Source organism: Mobula birostris, chromosome 11, assembly GCF_030028105.1.
Source record: "Mobula birostris isolate sMobBir1 chromosome 11, sMobBir1.hap1, whole genome shotgun sequence".
Lineage (NCBI taxonomy): Eukaryota > Metazoa > Chordata > Chondrichthyes > Myliobatiformes > Myliobatidae > Mobula > Mobula birostris.
In genome coordinates this window covers 34,429,457-34,453,839 of record NC_092380.1, presented here as the reverse complement: position 1 = coordinate 34,453,839, position 24,383 = coordinate 34,429,457, and the positions used below count along the sequence as shown (strand labels likewise).

The 24,383-nt window shown below is 51.4% G+C and overlaps 1 protein-coding gene across 1 annotated transcript in view; it reads left to right on the top strand.

Annotated features, from left to right (window-relative positions):
- LOC140204655 (serine/threonine-protein kinase BRSK2-like) overlaps positions 1-13,103 on the top strand; it is a 273,144-nt gene extending 260,041 nt beyond the window's left edge. Inside the window, 7 exon segments of the mRNA XM_072271351.1 lie at positions 1,129-1,197; positions 1,992-2,138; positions 3,044-3,075; positions 7,949-8,113; positions 11,238-11,335; positions 12,349-12,534; positions 13,069-13,103. Of these exon segments, the coding sequence (XP_072127452.1) occupies positions 1,129-1,197; positions 1,992-2,138; positions 3,044-3,075; positions 7,949-8,113; positions 11,238-11,335; positions 12,349-12,534; positions 13,069-13,103 (732 nt within the window).
- The last annotated feature ends 11,280 nt before the right edge of the window (positions 13,104-24,383 follow it).

Here is a 24,383-nt window from a genome sequence, read left to right as displayed (position 1 = left end):
TCTGCCATTCCTCTCCTAAGCAGCTACGTGTAAAAATCGAGGCAACGTAGCTCCCCCGCCATCAGTCTCACCAATGAGCTGGCGAACCAGACTAGCAGCATTCTTGTTCCGATTGGTGCTTTAGCCTGTTCAGTCCACGACCGGTTCTTCCACAACTGCCCAGCTGGCAGTGCTTGGTAGGCAAATCTAGAGGCTGGCTAGGCCTCAGTTGGAAAAAGGGTGGGAAGGCCACTGCAACAGAATCCCTCAGTTACTGTAAAGAAATCCACCCAGGCTGACTGTATGTATGTGGCCTTGTTCTCCCACTTCATGTGGTAGAGGGCTGAAAAAATATCAGCAAATGCTTGCAGGACTTGGCTACTCAGCAACTCAAGCCAGCTTCACCATTCAGAAAATTCAAGGCCAATCTTGTACCTCATCCACTTTCCCATCTGTTGTTCTCAGCATTCAAGAATATTATTTCAGCCATTATATAGTCAACAACAAAGCCCTGGAGGGAAAGGGGATTCATGATCCTCTGGGAGAATATTCTCTCCATCTCAGTCCAAAATGTCTGGCCTGTTACGCTAAGACAATCAGTATGATTACTGAGTAGTTCCAGAAATCCCCAGCCCCCTCAGCATCCTGTCAGTGCCTTTGAATCATAAGCTTATAAAGATTAGCTTTATTTGTCACATACACATCAGAACATTGAAACGGACAGTTAAATGTGTCATTGGCATCAATGGCCAACAGTCTGAGGGTTGTGCTGAGGAGGGGATGGCCTGTGAGTGTTGCCTTGACTCTGGCACCAACATGGCATGCCCACAACTTACTATCCTGTGCACCTTTTGGAATTTGGGAAGATACCGGAGCGGAGCACCCGGATGAAACCACACAGACATGGGGAGAGTGTCCATACTTCTGAGAAACAACAACAAGATTGGTGCCACTCTAAAGTGTAACACTAGCCGCTACGCTAACATACCGCCCTCATCACGGAGTCATGGCCTCTTGTTCTAGTCAGCAGCGGCCAAACCTCTCTTCAAGGAACAGGGTGATACAAGTGGAGGAAGAAGAGAAAGGAATTGACTGCCAAGGGGTCTCTGGTGAATGGGCACCACTGACCTCTCTGTTTTCCGATGACAGGGAGAGAAGTACGACGGGCGGCGGGCGGACGTGTGGAGCTGTGGTGTCATCCTCTTTGCACTTCTGGTGGTAAGCAGCAGGATCCTGGGGTGCTACCTTAGACAGCCCTGGGCCGAGCAGCCCATTGTCTCCAGGGACGCCCCAGTGCACCGGCAATACATTGGCACTTGCCAAACCCCTGCCCGTCCTGACAAGCAGAGGGCAACACACACTAAATGCTGGAGGAAGTCAGCAAGTCAGGCAGCGTCTGTGGAGGAAAATAAACAGCCGATGTTTCAGGCTGAGACCTTTCATCATGACCGGGCGGGGAGGGATGGGGGAGGAGAGAGTGAGGGGAGGGAGTGTCCCAGGGTGGTGGAGGGACGTAACATTGGATGGGGGAGGGGAGTATCACAGTATGGGGTGGGGAGTATCACAGTATGGGTTGGGGAGTTTGGGGGAGGGGAGTGTTGGAGAGGAGAGTATCACTGTATGGGGTGGGGAGTTTGGGGGAGGGGAGTATCACTGTATGGGGGTGGGGAGTGTGGGGGAGGGGAGTATCACTGTATGGGGTGGGGAGTGTGGGGGAGGGGAGTGTTGGAGTGGAGAGTATCACTGTATGGGGGTGGGGAGTTTGGGGGAGGGGAGTGTTGGAGAGGAGAGTATCACTGTATGGGGGTGGGGAGTGTGGGGGAGGGGAGTGTTGGAGAGGAGAGTATCACAGTATGGGGGAGGGGAGTCTCACTGTATGGGGTGGGGAGTGTGGGGGAGAGGAGTCTCACTGTAAGGGTTGGGGAGTTTGGGGGAGGGGAGTCTCACTGGGGGGTAGGGAGTGTGGGGGAGGGTTGCGAGGGTGGAATGACTGGTGTCCTGTCCCTCCGTAGGGTGCGCTGCCCTTCGACGACGACAATCTTCGGCAGCTGCTGGAGAAGGTGAAGCGAGGGGTCTTCCACATGCCTCACTTCATTCCCCCCGATTGCCAGGGCCTGCTGCGGGGCATGATCGAGGTGGACGCAGAGAAACGCCTGTCGGTCAGTCTCCCTGCCCCAGACCATCTCTACCCCTGTTACAGATTGATCTCTCATCACTGAGCTAGGAGGCACAACATCAGTGTTAGCCTTGGGGATGGGAATCAAAGCTACTCCTTGGGGAAGGGAATCAGTGTTATTCCTTGGGAAGGGAAATCAGCATTACCCTACAGGGTGGGGAATCGGAGTTAGGCCATGAGGGGAGGGGAGGCCATGTGGGTGGGATTCAGCATTATTCTGTGGGGAGGGGAGTCAGTATTACCCCATGAAGGCAGGGCCATTAGCGTTACCCCATGAGGGGAATCAGTGTTGCCTGTACGATATGGTTATCAATGTTACCCATTGGGGATGGTTATTAGTGTTACGCTATGGGGCAAGGCCATTAATGTTAATCCAGGGAGGATCATTACTTTTCTCCCAAGAAAATTATCAGAATTACTCCAGTGGGGAAAGGTCAATGTTACACTGTTGGTGAAGATTATAGGTGTTACCCTACTGGGGAAGATTATTACCGTTACCCCACTGGTGAAGATTATCAGTGTTACCCTACTGGGGAAGATTATTACTGTTACCCCACTGGGGAAGATTATTACTGTTACCCCTTTGGTGAAGAATATCAGTATACCCCATTGGGGAAGATCATTAGTTTAACTTCATTGGGGAAGAATATCAGTGTAACCACATTGGGGAAGATTATTAGTTTAACCTCATTGGAGAAGGCTGTTGGCTTACCCCACCAGTTTATGAAATGTGAGTTACCTGGCAGGGAAGTGTTTACTGCTTTTGGAGATCTCCCTCCTGACGCTGCCACAATCCAAGATTTCTCTGCAATGGAAAGCTTCTAATCTCAATTCTCTTGTTAAACTCCTTTCCTTTCTCTCTCTCCCGTGACTCATCGCTGCCCACAGCTGGAACAGATTCAGAAGCACTCCTGGTATCAGTAAGTATCCACCATGCAGCTCGAGACCTAGAGGCAGGTCTCAGATCTGACTGCCCTATGATTCAGGGTGATTCCTTCCCATCTTCCCTTCACCCCAGTACAGAGGGAGGGGCTGGTTTCTCAGCCCAAGACTCTGCAAGCCAAACCATGAAGGTGTCTGAGCTGTGTTGCTGATTGTTAACTCCCAGTGACCCTGAGGACCCGATCCTGGGGGACCACACACCAGCAACTGATCCATTTTCTTTGCTGCATTTATCTCCGCACTCTGGCGTTCCCCAAGCAGGGGCCAGGAAGGGGTAGTCTCCTTCTGTACATGGGGAAAGGGAATCCTTCCTCTGTTGAGGAAGACAATCTGCTGGAGGAACCCAGCAGGTCAACAGATATCCGTGGAAGTAAATGGACAGTCGGTATTTACATAAGACCATAAAACATAGGTCAGAATCCCTTCAAATCTGCTCCACTGATGGATAAATCATTGCTGATTTATTATCCTTCTCAACTCCATTCTGCTGCCTTGTCCCCGTATCCTTTGACACCCTTTCCAATCAAAAATCTATCAACCTCTGCTTTATGTACACTCAGTGACTTGGCCTCCACAACCGTCTGTGTCAATGAATTCTGCAGATTCACCACCCACTGGCTGAAGACATTCCTCCTCAGCACTGTCTGCCCTCTGGTATTAGACTCTCCCACTGTAAGAAACACTCTCCATGTCCACTGTATCTGGGCCTTTCAATATTCCCCCTTATTTTCTAAACTCCAGCAAGTACAGGCCCAGAGCCATCAAACTCTCCTTATAAGTTAACCCTTTCATTACCAGGAACATTTTCGTGAACCTGCTCTGGACCCTCTCCAGTGCCAGCACATCCTTTCTGAGATAAAAGGCCGAAAAATGCTCACGATACTCTAAGTGCATATTCAGGTTGAGACCTTTCATAGAGTTCAGGTGAAGGGTTTCAGTATGAAATGCCGTTTGTTCGTTCTCCCTCACAGATGTTGCCTGTCCTGCTGAATTCCTCCAGCAGACCATTTGCTTCAGAATACAGCATCTGTCTCTTGTGTCTGTCTTCCTTTATTGACTGAGTGGTAGAGAGAGGGAGGTCTGTGATTCGGGAGGGGCCATGTTGCTGGTGCTTATCCGGACTTTTCTGGACCCCTATCTGGATGGACCTTTGCCCTTGGGAAAGGGTCATTGGGATGTGGAGATGGTAAATACTTCACACACAATAAGAAGTAAACCACTCACAGCTATATTCCCTTGGGTGGGGTTCAGATCAACTGGTACCACATCTGCATTCTGGACTAGTGCTCTGCGACCCTGCCCCAGGACTGACTTCCCCTTCCCCTTCCCTCTCTCCCTTCCCTTCTCTCCCTTCCCTTCTCTTCCTTCCCCTCTCCCTTCCCCTCTCCCTTCCCCTCTCCCTTCCCCTCTCCTTCTTCCCTTCTCCTCTACCCTTCTCCCCTTCTCCTCCCTCTTCTCTCCTCCCTCTTTCCTCTTCCTTTTCCCTTCTCCCCTTCCCTCTCTCCCTTCCCTTCTCTCCCTTCCCTTCCCCTTTCCCTTCCCCTCTCCTTCTTCCCTTCTCCTCTTCCCTTCTCCTCTTCCCTTCTCCTTCTTCCCTTTTCCTCTTTCCTTCTCCCCTTCTCCTCCCTCTTCCCTCCTCCCTCTTTCCTCTTCCTTTTCCCTTCTCCCCCTTCCCTCTCCCCTTCCCTTCTCCCTCTTCCCTTCTCCAATTTCCTCTCCCTCTTCCTTCTCCCCTTCCCTTTTCCTCTTCCCTTCTCCCCTTCCCTTCTCCCCATTCCTTCTCCCCCTTTTCTCTCCCTCTTCCCTCTTTCCTATCCCCTTCCCTTCTCCCCTTCATTTCTCCCCTTTGTTTCTCCCCTCCTTCACCTCCCCTTCACCTCTTCCCCTTCGCTTCTCCTCCCCTTTGCTTCCCCTTCCCTTTGCATCCCCTTCACTTTTCTCCCCTTCATTTCTTCCTCCTTCACCTCCCCTTCACTTCTCCCCTCTTCACTTCTCCCCTCTTCACTTCTCCTCCCCTTTGCTTCTCTTCCCCCTTCACTTTTCTCCCCTTCACCTCCCCTTCACTTCTCCCCTCTTCACTTCTCTCCACTCCTCCTGCCTTGCCTTTCCCTTCCCCTCCCCTCCCCCTTTGTCGTGGTCAAGCAGTCAGAACCAAGCACTTGGGAGTTGGGGGATTCCACACTGCGAGCTGCTCACCCCTGCCCACCCACCAGTCCTCCTACCTCAAAGCCCTGCTTGTATACAAGAAGCAGGTGGGATTCACTTAGTCATGGGGCCCTCGAGTCACACAGCACAGGACTGAGCCCTTCGGTTCCAGCTGTTCCATGCTGACCATCAGAACCAGCCCGTGTTTAAAGTGAGAGGGAATATTTAACTTAATGCTCATAAACAGAGGCAGGCCATTCAGTCCCTCCATCTGCTTCACCTTCTAATGAGATCATGGCTCATCTCCTAGCTCATTACCACTTTCCTGCACTAAACCCCTATCGTCCCCCTCAGTATCTGAGAAACTTTAAGTCTCTGTCCTGAAGATAACTCAGTGACAGAGCTTGGGGAGAGAATTCCAAAGATTCCCCACACTCTGGGTGAAGAAGTCTTCTTCGCACTCCAGTGGTGAATGGTCAACCCTTTATTCTTGAGAGGGTGACCCTTGATTCCAGCCCCACCCTGCGGGGGACACCCTCCTGGCATCCAGCTTAGTGAGGTCTCGTATGTTTGAGTGTGGTCACCTCTTGTTCTTCTAAACTCAAGAGATTGCAGGTCATGTCATCCTGTCTGCTTATTGTAGGGCAGTCTCCAATCACGGATTTGGAAGTTTATCCCTTGTTATGCAGGAGACTAGAATGCCTACTGTATTCTAGAAGAGGCCAAACTAGGGAAGATTTAGAGTCAAGGAAGTTGTTCACCCCACTGACATGCTGGAGTTTACACAGATTTGACATGTCCTCTAAAACTTTGACAAACATCTATAACTGCACAGTGGAGAGTATCCTAACTCAAAAGTTCAAAGTACATTTATTATCGAAGTATCTTTACCATAGAAAACCTCGAGATTTGCATTCTTGCAGGCAGCCGCAAAACAAAGAAACACAATAGAACCCACAAAAAAAACTCCACACAACAAAATCCATCAAACACCCAATGTGAGAAAAAAACAAATAACACTTGGAACATGAACTGCAGAGTCCCCAAAAGTGAGTCTGCAGCCACTGAGCTAGTTCACTGCTAAAGCTGGTCCAGGAGCCCGATGGCTGCAGGCCACAGCCACTGAGCCAGTTCAGTGCTGAGGCAAGTAAAGTCTCTTGAAGTAATGAGCTGAACACCAGGTCATCCTTCGCCCTTGGATCGATACCTTAATCTTTTTAATCTGGCTCGGCGCTTAAATTGGTTAAATTTTGGTTCGTATTTTGCACTTGATCCAGCAGTACCTGCCATGGCCGTACTTGCATTCTTGAGAGTCCAGTGGGCTGAGACCTTCAGGAGATTGCAGTGATCGTAATCCAGAAAAAGTAGTTAATACAATACTTAATAGTTTTGTTTGCTGCCAGTAAAATGTCGCCTTGTTTCGCCAGCGCCATCTTGCCAGTAGATCTGTGTTGCATTACAGCTGGTATGGAAACACCAATGCCCTTGAATGGAAAGGTCGATGAAACATATGTGGAAACAGCCCAGTCCATCATAGGTGAAGCCCTCCCCACTAATGAGCACATTTACAAGGAGTGCTGCCAGAAATCCATCATCAAGGACCCTCCATTATCCAGGGCATGTTTTCTTCTTGCTGTTGCCATCAGGAAGGAGTCTTTGGTCCCACACCACCAGATTCAGGAACAGTTACTACCCTTCAGCCATTAGTCTCCTGAACTTCACTCACCTCAACTCGGAACTGATTCCACAACCCGTGGACCCACTTTACAGGGTTCTACAACTTACATTCTCAATATTATTTATTCATTCATTCTTCTGGTTATTGACTTGTTGTATCTGCACAGTTTGTCTTTTGCACATTGGTTGTTTGTCCGTCTTTGTGTGTGCGCGCGCAGATATTCATTGATTCTATTGTGTTTCTTTGTGAATGCCCGCAAGAAAATGAATCTCAGGGTAGTACATGGTGACAAATATGTGCTTTGAACTTTGAACCGGAACTGTACTGAGAGAACAACGTGCTGCCCCCGCAGCAGATCAAAGCTCTGCAAGACCACACGCAGCGCTGTGTAAGTGTGATCAGGGTTTCTACTGCGAACAGCTTTACAGACAACGAGCTTCACTACCCCTGTTCCCCCTCTGCAAGTCAAAGTCCAGGTTACCATCGTGAGTGCAGTGGATAGGGCAATGAGAAACTTACCTGCAGCAGCGTCACAGGTACAGAGGGTCCGAGAGCTTAACGTATCTAGCGCACACACGTTGCTGGAGCAACTCCGCAGTTCGGGCAGCGTCTATGCAGAGGAACAGAGTCAACATCTCAGACCAAGACCTGATGAAGGGTCTCGGCACAAAACGTCGACTGTTTCTTCATTTCCAGTGATGCTGCCTGAGCTGCTGAATTCCTCCAGCATTGTGTGTGTTGCTCTGGATTTCCAGCATCTGCACGATCTCTTGTGTTTATATGCGATCCAAATCATCATCTTCCTCACCCTCACACTAATCCTTCTTGACTCCTTTCTTGGAAACAAAATCCTTCCCCCTTGGGCTTCGTGTCCCAGGAAGTTACTTCAGCCATTTTGCTCTGCTTTGCTTTACACTGGCTCCAAGCACATGTGCAGAGGGTGAGTGCGATGGCGGGGCTTGGCAGGTACCCCTCCCTCAGCCCCACCCTGTCCATGTGAAGTTGAGGGTGTCAGTGTGTCGTTACAGAGGAGGCAGGAACGAGCCTGAACCAGAGCAGCCCATCGCTCGGAAAGTGATGATCTGTCGGCTCCAGTCGGTGAGCGACATTGACCCTGATGTCCTGGACAGCATGAACTCCCTTGGCTGCTTTCGAGACAAGAACAAACTGAAGCAGGACCTGCTGTTTGAGGAGTAAGTGGCTCGCCGATGAACCCTTGCACCTGGATGCCCATCCAGGCCCAGCAAATCCCCAGATCTGTTCATCCCTAGTCCATCACTTGCCCCTTCCTAGAAACTTCAATTGCCCATCCCACAGTGTGATAATCCCCCCACCCCCCCACAATGCGATAATCCCTCAGAACCCCCCCCACAGTGTGATACTCCCTCCCCACCCCTCCCACAGTGTGATAATCCCCCAGCACCCCCCCACAGTGATAATCCCTCTCCACCCCTCCCACAGTGATAATCCTCCACCTCCCCCCCACAGTGTGATAATCCCTCTCCACCCCTCCCACAGTGTGATAATCCCTCACCCCTCCCACAGTGTAAGGTTCTCTCAATGCTGTCACTCACTTGGTATTGTCCCTCCCACGGTGTGGCATCCCCTCATCACCCCTCCCACAGTGACTTACTGACCTTCCCACAGTGAGACAGTGTGACACTCCCTCACACCCCCTCCCACCCCGCCCGGGAGTGCGGCGCTCCCTCAATACTGCCCCTCCCACAGTGCAGTGCACCCTCGGCATGGCGCTGACCCACCTGCCAGGAGTAGGTTGAGTCTGGGGCAACAGGTAGGTACCAATAAAGCTGAGCCTGATTGCAGATTTCAAAGTAGATCAGTCATGTAACTTCAGGAATGATGAACAATCTGCCGAGGGCAATCTTTGTTCTTCTGGAACCAGGTGTCACTGACAGGACCAGCATTCCCAGACTGTCTCTAACTGTGCTGGGGAAGGAAATAGCTCAACCACTTGTAAAACCCGCTGCTATCCTTCTGGTGAACGTGCTGCTGGGGAGTGAGTTTTTAATTTTTGTTTATTTAGAGATACAGCTCTGAACAAACCCTTCCAACCGAACAAGTCTTGCTGCCCAGCAACCCACCTATTTTAACCCTAACCTAATCATAGAACAATTTATAATGGACATTTAGCCTACTAACTGGTCCGTCTCTGGACATTGTGAGAAACCCCAGAGGAAACCAACGTGCTAACAAAAAGAACATAGAAACTTTGTACAGAGACTGCCGGAACTGAAATCGGAGCTCTGACGCCCCCGGCTGTAATAGCGTTGCACTAACCTCCACACTACTGTGGCACCCACAGTTTTAAACCACTGCTCTCTGTCTGGTGCAGGCTGTGCTGGGGAGGGAATTCTGGCACTTAAATCCAGAAGGAAGATAGGACAGTGGTGTACTTCCCAGTCAGGGTGTGTGACTTGGAGGGGAATCTGCAGATGGTGGAGAATGTCATATACCTGATGCAAGCATTGGGAAGGCCAAATCTCCACATTATTAATGTGAATGCACACATCAGGGAACGACTGGCTTTTAAAAATCCTTGCAGGGCACTCCCGATCTCCCAGCCCTGCCCTCCGTCATGTCACCTTCATGACCTCATACTGTATTACTGTGAACAGTAATGGACACCGTCTGTCTCATGTTCCCTACCACCATCCCACTCTGGGTGCATGCACACATGAACCCCGACACCATTCAGGAAGTACTACACATTTACAGGGTTCATATCCTGCACCGTGTCCGTATCCCTCACCTTGTCCGTATCCCTCACCTTGTCCGTATCCCTCACCTTATCCTTATCCCTCACCGTGTCTGTATCCCTCGCCCTGTCCATATCCCAACTCCTTGTCCATATCCCAACTCCTTGTCCATATCCCGACACCTTGTCTGTATCCCACATCTTGTCCTTATCCTACACCTTGTCCACATCCCTCACCTTGTCCATATCCCTCTCCTTGTCCATATCTCAACACCTTGTCCATATCCTGACACCTTGTCTGTATCCCACATCTTGTTCTTATCCTGCACCTTGTCCACATCCCTCACCTTGTCCACATCCCTCACCTTGTCCATATCCCTCTCCTTGTCCATATCCCTCACCTTGTCCATATCCCAACTCCATGTCCATATCCCGACACCTTGTCCATATCGTGACACCTTGTCTGTATCCCACATCTTGTCTTTATCCCGCACCTTGTCCATATCCCTCACCCTGTCCATATCCCTCACCCTGTCCATATCCCGACACCTTGTCCACATCCCTCACCTTGTCCACATCCCTCACCTTGTCCATATCCCTCATCCTGTCCACATCCCTCACCTTGTCCACATCCCTCTCCTTGTCCATATCTCGACACCTTGTCCACATCCCTCACCTTGTCCACATCCCTCACCTTGTCCATATCCCTCTCCTTGTCCATATCCCTCACCTTGTCCATATCCCAACTCCATGTCCATATCCCGACACCTTGTCCATATCGTGACACCTTGTCTGTATCCCACATCATGTCTTTATCCCGCACCTTGTCCATATCCCTCACCCTGTCCATATCCCTCACCCTGTCCATATCCCTCATCCTGTCCACATCCCTCACCTTGTCCGCATCCCTCTCCTTGTCCATATCTCGACACCTTGTCCACATCCCTCACCTTGTCCATATCCCGACACCTTGTCCATATCCCGACTCCTTGTCCACATCCCCCACCTTGTCCACATCCCCCACCTTGTCCACATCCCTCACCTTGTCCATATCCCTCACCCTGTCCATATCCTGACACCTTGTCCATATCCCAACTCCTTGTCCATATCCCGACTCCTTGTCTGTATCCCACATCTTGTCCTTATCCTGCACCTTGTCCATATCCTGACACCTTCAATACCTTCTCCATATCCCGATGCCTTATCCATATCATCCGTATCAAAATGCCTTGTTGATATCCCATGCTTTGTCCATATCCTCATACTTTGTCCATATTCTGGGCCATGTACAGCCCGAATTTTATTGATGTCCCTTGTGCTGTGACTAACTGAAATATCATCATACATTCTGGTACAAGTTCTGTTCATATGCTATCCCAAGCCCCACTTTCAAGTCCCAAACTTGGGCCACACTTTACATCTAAGTTTAATTCTGTTCTCACCAGCTGTATCCAAACTGATGGCTTGTTGCAAGGCCCTTGACATTTTATGCATATTTGACCCCACTCATACCTGTGGAGCAGTGGGTGGTGGCAAATCAGATGTTGTACTGCTCTGGCACCTCTCGATAACCAGTGTGATTATCTTCTCTCCACACCCAGGGAAAACCAGGAGAAAATGATCTATTTCCTGTTGCTTGATCGGAAAGAGCGATATCCTAGCTGTGAAGATGAGGATCTGCCTCCACACAATGACATTGGTGAGTGTGACGGCTGTCTTTCAGAGTAGGTATCTTCCTCCACTCTCTTCCCCTGAGAGTTCTACCTTCTTGCTTGGGTTCCCTGAGTGTCAGGCACTCTCTGGGAGGATATGTCTCCACAAGCTGGCACTCTCAAGGGTGAGTCTACAGAGACCACGAACCATTTTTCTCCAGGAACCATCAATCGCTGAGCTACTGACCTTGAATGTGGGCTCCCTCAGAGGTCTTTGAGCACCCTTGGGCCCGGCTGCTGATCTCCCTGACTTCCACTGGTCCACCATTGCAGGTGCCGAGGTCCTCCTCAGGTTACAAGCTGATATCTTGTCTTGTCCATACTGCACCAACTGCCGCCGCTGGGCTATAAACGTGCAGGAGCAATGTGTGGTTAAATGCCTTGCTCAAGAGTACAACAAGCTGCCTCGGCTGAGGCTCGAACTCGCGACCTTCAGATCACTAGTCCAATGCCTTAACCACTTGGCACGCGCCAGCACGTACAAACAATGTATATATAAACAGGCAGTTGGGAGATCAGCAAGAGGGATTTGCCAGAGCGCTGCATGAGAATGCAGCATCCATCATCAGACAATCCCACCATCCAGACCATGCTCTCTTCTCGCGACGACCATTGGGCAGGAGAGACAGGAGTCTTCCACGTTCAGGAGCAGTTACTACTCTACAACCATCAGGCTCCTGAACCAGTGTGGATAACTTTACTTACCACGACTCTGAACTGATCTACAGCTCAGTCATACATGTTCAAGGACCCTTTACTCCTCATGCTCTCAGTATTTATTTTATTCTCACAGCTTGTCGTCTTTTGCACAGTGGTTGTTTGTCAGTCTTTGTTTATGTATAGCTTTTTATAAATTCTATTGTATTTCTTTATTTTCCTGTAAGTGCCTGCAAGTAAATGAATCTCATATTTAGTAATACTGCATATATAATAATACATTTTACTGTGAACTTTGGTGGCTACCAAACCAGACTGGCACCCATCCTTCCTCTTCCTTCAGACCCTCCTAGGAAGCGGGTTGACTCGCCCATGCTGAACCGACATGGCAAGCGTCGGCCCGAGAGGAAATCGATGGAGGTTCTGAGCGTGACAGACGGCGGATCCCCAGTACCTGCACGCCGGGCTGTCGACGTGGTCCAGCATAGTCAGCGGTAAGGAAGCATCTCCTGGCCTGGGACCCACAGGAGTGCGTTTGGACATTTGGCATCTTTGGGAGCTTCTGAGTCTTGTTGTTGTTTTTGGTGTAATGGTGTACGTTCAGAGTAGGAAGCATCATTCCGCAGTAAACACGGCACTCAGCACCTCTACATTGGAGATCTGTGGATAAAGCTCCTGATAGTAAGGGGGTCAGATAGGCGAATCTGTGGACGCAGTCCGGAGACCCAGATGGTAGTTTGCCTCCCTGGTGCCAGGGTCCGGGATGTATCTGATCGCGTCCAAGATATCCTGAAGTGGGAGGGAGAGGAGCCAGAGGTCGTGGTACATACAGGTACCAATGACATAGGTAGAAAAAGAGGAGAGGTCCTGAAAGGAGAATATAAGGAGTTAGGAAGGGAGTTGAGAAAAAGGACTGCAAAGGTAGTAATCTTGGGATTACTGCCTGTGCCATGCGACAGTGAGAGTAGGAATGCGATGAGGTGGAGGATAAATGCGTGGCTGAGGGATTGGAGCAGGGGGCAGGGATTCAAGTTTTTGGATCATTGGGACCTTTTTGGCGCAGGTGTCACCTGTACAAAAAGGTCGGGTTACACTTGAATCCTAGGGGGACCAATATCCTGGTGGGGAGATTTGCGAGGGCTATTGAGGTGACTTTAAACTAGAATGGTTGGGGGGTGGGAATCAAATTAAAGAGACTAGGAGAGAGGAGGTTAGTTCACAAATAGAGAAAGCTAGTAGACAGTGTGTGAGGGAGGATAGGCAGGGGACAGAGATCAGGAGCACTCAGACCAAAGATGTAGGAGACAAGGAAGAAAAAGATAACAAAGTTGTTAAGGATAAAAAGAGAGTAAGAGGTGGGGAGTTTCTTAAATGCATCTATTTTAATGCTAGGAGCATTGTAAGAAAGGTGGATGAGCTTCGAGCATGGATTGATACCTGGAAATATGATGTTGTAGCTATTAGTGTGTGGGCACGTGGCCAAGTGGTTAAGGCATTGGACTAGCGACCTGAAGGTCGTGAGTTCGAGCCCCAGCCGAGGAAACGTGTTGTGTCCTTGAGCAAGGCACTTAATCACACATTGCTCTGCGACGACACTGGTGCCAAGCTGTATGGGTCCTAATGCCCTTCCCTTGGACAACATTGGTGTCATGGAAAGGGGAAACTTGCAGCGTGGGCAACTGCTGGTCTTCCATACAACCTGTGCCCTGGAGAGTGAAGACTTTCCAGGCGCAGATCCATGGTCTCGCAAGACTAACGGATGCCTTATTTTTAGCTATTAGTGAAACGTGGTTGTAGGAGGGGTGTGATTGGCAACTAAATATTCCAGGATTTCATTGCTTCTGGTGTGATGGGGGGAGGTGTTGCATTGCTTGTCAGAGAAACTATAACAGCAGTGCTCTGGGAGGATAGATTAGTGGACTCGTCTAGGGAGGCTATTTGGGTGGAATTGAGGAATAGAAAAGGTGTTGTGACGCTTATAACGGTGTATTATAGACCACCTAATGGGGACCAAGAACTGGAGGAGCAAATTTGTAAGGAGATAGCAGATATTTGTAGTAAGCACAAGGCTGTGATTGTGGGAGATTTTAATTTTCCACACATAGACTGGGAAGCCCATTCTGTAAAAGGGCTGGATGGTTTGGAGTTTGTCAGATGTGTGCAAGATAGTTTTTTGTAGCAATACATAGAGGTACCAACTAGAGAAGGGGAAGTGTTGGATCCCCTGTTAGGGAATGAGATAGGGCAGGTGATGGAGGTTTGTGTTGAGGAGCACTTCGGGTCCAGTGATCACAATACCATTAGTTTCAATATAATTATGGAGAAGGATAGGACTGGACCCAGGGTTGAGATTCTTGATTGGGGAAAGGCTAACTTTGAGGAGATACGAAAGGATTTAGAAGGAGTGGACTGGAACAATTTGTTTTATGGGATGGATGTAATAGAGAAGTGGAGGTCATCTAAAGGTGGAATTTTGAGGGTACAGGATCTTTATGTTCCTGTTAGGTTGAAAGAAAAGGTTAAAAGTTTGAGAGAGCCATGGTTTTCAAGGGATATTGGAAACTTGGTTCGGAAAAAGAGAGGGATCTTCAATAAATATAGGCAGCTTGGAGTTAATGAGGTGCTTGGGGAATATAAAGAATGTAAACAGAATCTTAAGAAAGAAATTAGAAAAGCTAAAAGAAGATACGAGGCTGCTTTGGCAAGTAAAGTGAAAATAAATTCAAAGGGTTTCTACAGTTATATTAATAGCAAAAGGATAGTGAGGGATCAAATTGGTCCCTTAGAGAATCAGAGTGGACGGCTATGTGCGGAGCCAAAAGATGTGGGGGAGATTTTGAACAATTTCTTTTCTTCGGTATTCACTAAGGAGAAGGATATTGAATTGTGTAAGGTAAAGGAAACAAGAAGGGTAGTTATCAAAAGTATGACGATTAAAGAAGAGGAAGTACTGGCGCTTTTAAGGAGTCTAAAAGTGGATAAGTCTCTGGGTCTGGAAAAGATATTCTCTAGGACCTTGAGGGAAGTTAGTGTGGAAATAACAGGGGCTCTGACAGAAATATTTTAAATGTCATTAGAAACGGGGATGGTGCCGGAGGATTGGCGTATTGCTCATGTGGTTCCGTTGTTTAAAAAGGGTTCGAAGAGTAAACCTAGCAATTATCGGCCTGTGAGTTTGATGTCAGTGCTGGGTAAATTGATGGAAAGTATTCTTAGAGATGGTATATATAATTATCTGGATAGACAGGGTCTGATTAGGAACAGTCAACATGGATTTGTGCGTGGAAGGTCATGTTTGACAAATCTTATTGAATTTTTTGATGAGGTTACTAAGAAAGTTGACGAGGGTAAAGCGGTGGATGTTGTCTATATGGACTTCAGTAAGGCCTTTGACAAGGTTCCACACGGTTGGTTAGTTAGGAAGGTTCAATCGTTAGGCATTAATATCGAAGTAGTAAAATGGATTCAGCAGTGACTAGATGAGAGATGCCAGAGAGTAGTGGTGGATAACTGTGTGTCAGATTGGAGGACGGTGTGTAGCAGTGTGCCTCGGGGATCTGTACTGGGTCCAATGTTGTTTGTCATATATATTAATGATCTGGATGATGGGGTGGTAAATTGGATTAGTAAGTATGCAGATGATACTAAGATAGGTGGAGTTGTGGATAATGAAGTAGGTTTTCAAAGCTTGCAGAGAGATTTAAGCCAGTTAGAAGCGTGGGCTGAAAGATGGCAGATGGAGTTTAATGCTGAAAAATGTGAGGTGCTACATTTTGGTAGGACTAATCAAAATAGGACATACATGGTAAATGGTAGGGCATTGAAGAATGCTGTAGGACAGAGGGATCTGGGAATAATGGTGCCTAATTCCCTGATGGTGGAATCTAATGTGGATAGGGTGGTGAAGAAAGCTTTTGGTATGCTGGCCTTAATAATCAGAGCATTGAGTATAGGAGTTGGGATGTAACATTGAAATTGTATAAGGCATTGGTAAAGCCAAATTTGGAGTATTGTGTACAGTTCTGGTCACCGAATTATAGGAAAGATGTCAATAAAATTGAGAGAGTACAGAGGAGATTTGCTAAAATGTTGCCTGGGTTTCATCTCCTAAGTTACAGAGAAAGGTTGAACAAGTTAGGTCTTTATTCTTTGGAGCCTAGAAGGTTGAGGGGGGACTTGATAGAGGTGTTTAAAATTATGAGGGGGATAGATAGAGTTGATGTGGATAGGCTTTTTCCATTGAGAGTGGGGGAAATTCAAACAAGAGGACATGAGTTGAGAGTTAAAGGGCAAAAGTTTAGGGGTAACATGAAGGGGAACTTCTTTACTCAGAGAGTGGTAGCTGTGTGGAACAAGCTTCCAGCAGAAGTGGTTGAGGCAGGTTTGATGTTGTCATTTAAAGTTAAATTGGATAGATATATGGACAGGAAGGGAATGGAGGGTTATGGGCTGAGTGCAGGTCAGTGGGACTAGGTGAGAGTAAGAGTTCGGCACGGACTAGAAGGGCTGAGATGGCCTGTTTCCGTGCTGTAATTGGTATATGGTTATATTGGCATTCACATAGTAGCCGCCTCCAAAGCCCCGTTCCAATGGATATAGGGGTCCAGGGTGACAAAGACAATTCAAGCTCAACCATTCCACATGCCAAATGTCGTGGAACATTCAGAGAATGCACACAGTTCCATGGATAATAGGCAGAGGAGGTAGAGACCTGCCTCGTAGCGCCAAAGACTCAGGTTCAAACCTGAACCTCAGTGCTCTCTGTGTGGAGTCTGCCTGTTCTCCCAGTGACCGTGTGGGCTTCTCCTGGGTTCACCGGTTTTCTCCCATGTCCCAAAGGTGTGTGGGTCAGTAGCCTAATTAGTCGCTGTAAATTGTCCCCAGCATGTAGTTGGGTGGTAGATTCTGGTGGGGGTGGGGGGGGGGTTGATGAAAATGTGGGGAGAGAAAGCCTTGACAGAGAGGACATGGAGAGAATGTTTCCAGTGGGGGGGCGGGGGTAGTTCAGGACCAGAGGGCACTGTCTCAGAATGGAAGGATGTCCCTTTAGAACAGAGCTGAGGAGGAATTTCTTTGGCCAGAGGGATGTGAATCTGTGAAATTCTTTGCCGCAGATGGCCACGTAGAACAAGTCATTGGGTATATTTAAAGCAAAGTTTAATAGGTTCTTGGTTGGTAAGGGCATCGATGTTTACAGGGAGAAAGCAGAAGAATGGTGTTGAGAGGGATAATAAATCAGCCATCGTGAATGGCCTAATTCTGCCCCCATTTCTTATCGACTTAATAAAGTATGAGTTGTGAAAATGGGTGATTGATGTTTGGTGTGGACTCAATGAGTTTAAAGGGCTATTTCAGTGTTGTATGAGACTGCTGGAAGGGAGGGAAAAGAGAAAACAATAATAATGATGCATATGGAGAACATGAGATGAAGGGTCCTTGAAAGTGGTTTAGGGAAGTAGGTTGTGGGAATAGCTCAGTGACAGGGCAAGTGAAATTGAATGAAGTTATTCCTTTTGGTGCAACAGCGTAATGGTTGAGGGTTAATAACTGTTCCTGAACCTGGTGGAGTGAGTACCTTCTTCCTGTTGGCAGCAGTGAGAAGAGAGCATGAGCTGGGTAGTGGGGTCCCTGATGGTGGATCACTGAGAAGAGAGTTGGGTGGTGGGGGACCCTGATGGTGGATCAGTGAGAAGAGAGCATGAGCTGGGTGGTGGGGGTCCCTGATGGTGGATCAGTGAGATGAGAGCTGGGTGGTGGGGGTACCTGATGGTGGATCAGTGAGATGAGAGCTGGGTGGTGGGGGTCCCTGATGGTGGATCAGTGAGAAGAGAGCATGAGCTGGGTGGTGGGGGTCCCTGTTGGTGGATCAGTGAGAAGAGAGCATGAGCTGGGTGGTGGGGGACCCTGATGGTGGATCAGTTAGATGAGAACTGGGTGGTGGGGGTCCCTGATGGTGGATCAGTGAGATGAGAGCTGGGTGGCGGGGGTCCCTGATGGTGGATCAGTGAGATGAGAGCTGGGTGGTGGGGGTCCCTGATGGTGGATCAGTGAGATAAGAGCTGGGTGCTGGGGGTCCCTGCTGGTGGATCAGTGAGATGAGAGCTGGGTGGTGGGGGTCCCTGATGGTGGATCAGTGAGATGAGAGCTGGGTGGCGGGGGTCCCTGATGGTGGATCAGTGAGATGAGAACTGGGTGGTGGGGGTCCCTGATGGTGGATCAGTGAGAAGAGAGCATGAACTGGGTGGTGGGGGTCCCTGTTGGTGGATCAGTGAGATGAGAGCTGGGTGGTAGGGGTCCCTGATGGTGGATCAGTGAGATGAGAGCTGGGTAGTGGGGGTCACTGATGGTGGATCAGTGAGAAGAGAGCATAAGCTGGGTGGTGGGGGTCCCTGATGGTGGATCAGTGAGATGAGAGCTGAGTGGTGGGGGTCCCTGATGGTGGATCAGTGAGAAGAGAGCATGAGCTGGGTGGCGGGGGTCCCTGATGGTGGATCAGTGAGATGAGAGCTGGGTGGTGGGGGTCCATGTTGGTGGATCAGTGAGATGAGAGCTGGGTGGTAGGGGTCCCTGATGGTGGATCAGTGAGATGAGAGCTGGGTAGTGGGGGTCACTGATGGTGGATCAGTGAGAAGAGAGCATAAGCTGGGTGGTGGGGGTCCCTGATGGTGGATCAGTGAGATGAGAGCTGAGTGGTGGGGGTCCCTGATGGTGGATCAGTGAGAAGAGAGCATGAGCTGGGTGGCGGGGGTCCCTGATGGTGGATCAGTGAGATGAGAGCTGGTTGGTGGGGGTTCCTGATGGTGGATCAGTGAGATGAGAGCTGGGTGGTGGGGGTCCCTGATGGTGGATCAGTGAGATGAGAGCTGGGTGGTGGGGGTCCCTGATGGTGGATCAGTGAGATGAGAGCTGGGTGGTGGGGGGGTCCCTGATGGTGGATCAGTGAGAAGAGAGCATGAACTGGGTGGTGGGGGTCCCTGTTGGTGGATCAGTGAGATGAGAGCTGGGTGGTGGGGGTCCCTGCTGGTGGATCAGTGAGATGAGAGCTGGGTGGCTGGGGTCCCTGATGGTGGATTAGTGAGATGAGAGCTGGGTGGTGGGGGTCCCTGATGGTGGATCAGTGAGATGAGAGCTGGGTGGCGGGGGTCCCTGATGGTGGATCAGTGAGATGACAGCTGGGTGGTGGGGGTCCCTGATGGTGGATCAGTGAGATGAGAGCTGGGTGGTAGGGGTCCCTGATGGTGGATCAGTGAGATGAGAGCTGGGTAGTGGGGGTCACTGATGGTGGATCAGTGAGAAGAGAGCATAAGCTGGGTGGTGGGGGTCCCTGATGGTGGATCAGTGAGATGAGAGCTGAGTGGTGGGGGTCCCTGATGGTGGATCAGTGAGAAGAGAGCATGAGCTGGGTGGCGGGGGGCCCTGATGGTGGATCAGTGAGATGAGAGCTGGTTGGTGGGGGTTCCTGATGGTGGATCAGTGAGATGAGAGCTGGGTGGTGGGGGTCCCTGATGGTGGATCAGTGAGATGAGAGCTGGGTGGTGGGGGTCCCTGATGGTGGATCAGTGAGATGAGAGCTGGGTGGTGGGGGGGTCCCTGATGGTGGATCAGTGAGAAGAGAGCATGAACTGGGTGGTGGGGGTCCCTGTTGGTGGATCAGTGAGATGAGAGCTGGGTGGTGGGGGTCCCTGATGGTGGATCAGTGAGATGAGAGCTGGGTGGCTGGGGTCCCTGATGGTGGATTAGTGAGATGAGAGCTGGGTGGTGGGGGTCCCTGATGGTGGATCAGTGAGATGAGAGCTGGGTGGCGGGGGTCCCTGATGGTGGATCAGTGAGATGAGAGCTGGGTGGTGGGGGTCCCTGATGGTGGATCAGTGAGATGAGAGCTGGGTGGTGGGAGTCCCTGATGGTGGATCAGTGAGATGAGAGCTGGGTGGTGGGGGTCCCTGATGGTGGATCAGTGAGATGAGAGCTGGGTGGCGGGGTTCCCTGATGGTGGATCAGTGAGATGAGAACTGGGTGGTGGGGGTCCCTGATGGTGGATCAGTGAGAAGAGAGCATGAACTGGGTGGTGGGGGTCCCTGTTGGTGGATCAGTGAGATGAGAGCTGGGTGGTAGGGGTCCCTGATGGTGGATCAGTGAGATGAGAGCTGGGTAGTGGGGGTCACTGATGGTGGATCAGTGAGATGAGAGCTGGGTGGTGGGGGTCCATGTTGGTGGATCAGTGAGATGAGAGCTGGGTGGTTGGGGTCCCTGATGGTGGATCAGTGAGATGAGAGCTGGGTAGTGGGGGTCACTGATGGTGGATCAGTGAGAAGAGAGCATAAGCTGGGTGGTGGGGGTCCCTGATGGTGGATCAGTGAGATGAGAGCTGAGTGGTGGGGGTCCCTGATGGTGGATCAGTGAGAAGAGAGCATGAGCTGGGTGGCGGGAGTCCCTGATGGTGGATCAGTGAGATGAGAGCTGGTTGGTGGGGGTTCCTGATGGTGGATCAGTGAGATGAGAGCTGGGTGGTGGGGGTCCCTGATGGTGGATCAGTGAGATGAGAGCTGGGTGGTGGGGGTCCCTGATGGTGGATCAGTGAGATGAGAGCTGGGTGGTGGGGGGGTCCCTGATGGTGGATCAGTGAGAAGAGAGCATAAGCTGGGTGGTGGGGGTCCCTGATGGTGGATCAGGGAGATGAGAGCTGGGTGGTGGGGGTCCCTGATGGTGGATCAGTGAGATGAGAGCTGGGTGGTGGGGGTCCCTGATGGTGGATCAGTGAGATGAGAGCTGGGTGGTGGGGGTCCCTGATGGTGGATCAGGGAGATGAGAGCTGGGTGGTGGGGGTCCCTGATGGTGGATCAGTGAGATGAGAGCTGGGTAGTGGGAGTCCCTGATGGTGGATCAGTGAGATGAGAGCTGGGTGGTGGGGGTCCCTGATGGTGGATCAGTGAGATGAGAGCTGGGTGGTGGGGTCCCTGTTGGTGGATCAGTGAGATGAGAGCTGGGTGGTGGGGGTCCCTGATGGTGGATCAGTGAGATGAGAGCTGAGTGGTGGGGGCGTCCCTGATGGTGGATCAGTGAGAAGAGAGCATGAACTGGGTGTTGGGGGTCCCTGTTGGTGGATCAGTGAGATGAGAGCTGCGTGGTATGGGTCCCTGATAGTGGATCAGTGAGATGAGAGCTGAGTGGTGGGAGTCCCTGATGGTGGATCAGTGAGAAGAGTGCATGAGCTGGGTGGTGGGGGTCCCTGATGGTGGATCAGTGAGATGAGAGCTGGGTGGTGGGGGTTCCTGATGGTGGATCACTGAGATGAGAGCTGGGTGGTGGGGGTCCCTGATGTTGGATCAGTGAGATGAGAGCTGGGTGGTGGGGGTCCCTGATGGTGGATCAGTGAGATGAGAGCTGGGTGGTGGGGGGGTCCCTGATGGTGGATCAGTGAGAAGAGAGCATGAACTGGGTGGTGGGGGTCCCTGTTGGTGGATCAGTGAGATGAGAGCTGGGTGGTGGGGGTCCCTAATGGTGGATCAGTGAGATGAGAGCATGAGCTGGGTGGTGGGGGTCCCTGATGGTGGATCAGTGAGATGAGAGCTGGGTGGTGGGGGTCCCTGATGGTGGATCAGTGAGAAGAGAGCATGAGCTGGGTGGTGGGGGTCCCTGTTGGTGGATCAGTGAGATGAGAGCTGGGTGGTGGCGGTCCCTGATGGTGGATCAGTGAGATGAGAGCTGGGTGGTGGGGGTCCCTGATGGTGGATCAGTGAGATGAGGGCTGGGTGGCGGGGGTCCCTGATGGTGGATTGGTGAGATGAGAGCTGGGTGGTGGGGGTCCCTGATGTTGGATCAGTGAGATGAGAGCTGGGTGGCGGGGGTTCCTGATGGTGGATCACTGGGATGAGAGCTGGGTGGTGGGGGTCCCTGATGGTGGATCAGTGAGATGAGAGCTGGGTGGTGGGGGTCACTAATGGTGGATCAGTGAGATGAGAGCTGGGTGGTGGGGGTCCCTGATGGTGGATCAGTGAGATGAGAGCTGGGTGGCGGGGGTCCCTGATAGTGGATCAGTGAGATGAGAGCTGGGTGGTGGGGGTCCCTGATGGTTGATCAGTGAGATGAGAGCTGGGTGGTGGGGGTCCCTGATGGTGGATCAGTGAGAAGAGAGCATGAACTGGGTGGTGGGGGTCCTGATGGTGGATCAGTGAGAAGAGAGCATGAGCTGGGTGGTGGGGGTCCCTGATGTTAGATCAGTGAGAAGAGAGCATGAGCTGGGTGGTGGGGGTCCCTGATGGTGGATCAGTGAGATCAGAGTTGGGTGGTGGGGGTCCCTGATGGTAGATCAGTGAGATGAGAGCTGGGTGGTGGGGGTTCCTCATGGTGGATCAGTGAGATGAGAGCTGGGTGGTGGGGGTCCCTGATGGTGGATCAGTGAGAAGAGAGCATGAACTGGGTGTTGGGGTTCTGTTGGTGGATCAGTGAGATGAGAGTTGGGTGGTAGGGGTCCCTGATGGTGGATCAGTGAGAGAGAGCATAAGCTGGGTGGTGGGGGTCCCTGATGGTGGATCAGTGAGATGAGAGCTGAGTGGTGGGGGTCCCTGATGGTGGATCAGTGAGAAGAGAGCATGAGCTGGGTGGTGGGGGTCCCTGATGGTGGATCAGTGAGATGAGAGCTGGGTGGTGGGGGTCCCTGATGGTGGATCAGTGAGATGAGAGCTGGGTGGCTGGGGTCCCTGATGGTGGATTAGTGAGATGAGAGCTGGGTGGTGGGGGTCCCTGATGGTGGATCAGTGAGATGAGAGCTGGGTGGCGGGGGTCCCTGATGGTGGATCAGTGAGATGAGAGCTGGGTGGTGGGGTCCCTGATGGTGGATCAGTGAGATGAGAGCTGGGTGGTGGGGGTCCCTGATGGTGGATCAGTGAGATGAGAGCTGGGTGGTGGGGGTCCCTGATGGTGGATCAGTGAGATGCTAGCTGGGTGGCGGGGGTCCCTGATGGTGGATCAGTGAGATGAGAACTGGGTGGTGGGGGTCCCTGATGGTGGATCAGTGAGAAGAGAGCATGAGCTGGGTGGTGGGGGTCCCTGTTGGTGGATCAGTGAGATGAGAGCTGGGTGGTAGGGGTCCCTGATGGTGGATCAGTGAGATGAGAGCTGGGTAGTGGGGGTCACTGATGGTGGATCAGTGAGAAGAGAGCATAAGCTGGGTGGTGGGGGTCCCTGATGGTGGATCAGTGAGCTGAGAGCTGAGTGGTGGGGGTCCCTGATGGTGGATCAGTGAGAAGAGAGCATGAGCTGGGTGGCGGGGGTCCCTGATGGTGGATCAGTGAGATGAGAGCTGGGTGGTGGGAGTCCATGTTGGTGGATCAGTGAGATGAGAGCTGGGTGGTAGGGGTCCCTGATGGTGGATCAGTGAGATGAGAGCTGGGTAGTGGGGGTCACTGATGGTGGATCAGTGAGAAGAGAGCATAAGCTGGGTGGTGGGGGTACCTGATGGTGGATCAGTGGGATGAGAGCTGGGTGGTAGGGGTCCCTGATGGTGGATCAGTGAGATGAGAGCTGGGTGGTGGGGGTCCCTGATGGTGGATCAGTGAGATGAGAGCTGGGTGGCGGGGGTCCCTGATGGTAGATTAGTGAGATGAGAGCTGGGTGGTGGGGGTTCCTCATGGTGGATCAGTGAGATGAGAGCTGGGTGGTGGGGGTCCCTGATGGTGGATCAGTGAGAAGAGAGCATGAACTGGGTGTTGGGGTCCCTGTTGGTGGATCAGTGAGATGAGAGCTGGGTGGTAGGGGTCCCTGATGGTGGATCAGTGGGAAGAGAGCTTAAGCTGGGTGGTGGGGGTCCCTGATGGTGTATCAGTGAGATGAGAGCTGAGTGGTGGGGGTCCCTGATGGTGGATCAGTGAGAAGAGAGCATGAGCTGGATGGTGTGGGTCCCTGATGGTGGATCAGTGAGATGAGAGCTGGGTGGTGGGGGTCACTGATGGTGGATCAGTGAGATGAGAGCTGGGTGGCTGGGGTCCCTGATGGTGGATCAGTGAGATGAGAGCTGGGTGGTGGGGGTCCCTGTTGGTGGATCAGTGAGATGAGAGCTGGGTGGTGGGAGTCCCTGATGGTGGATCAGTGAGATGAATGCTGGGTGGCGGGGGTCCCTGATGGTGGATCAGTGAGATGAGAGCTGGGTGGTGGGGGTCCCTGATGGTGGATCAGTGAGATGAGAGCTGGGTGGTGGGGGTCCCTGATGGTGGATCAGTGAGATGAGAGCTGGGTGGTGGGGGTCCCTGATGGTGGATCAGTGAGATGAGAGCTGGGTGGCGGGGGTCCCTGATGGTGGATCAGTGAGATGAGAACTGGGTGGTGGGGTTCCCTGATGGTGGATCAGTGAGAAGAGAGCATGAACTGGGTGGTGGGGGTCCC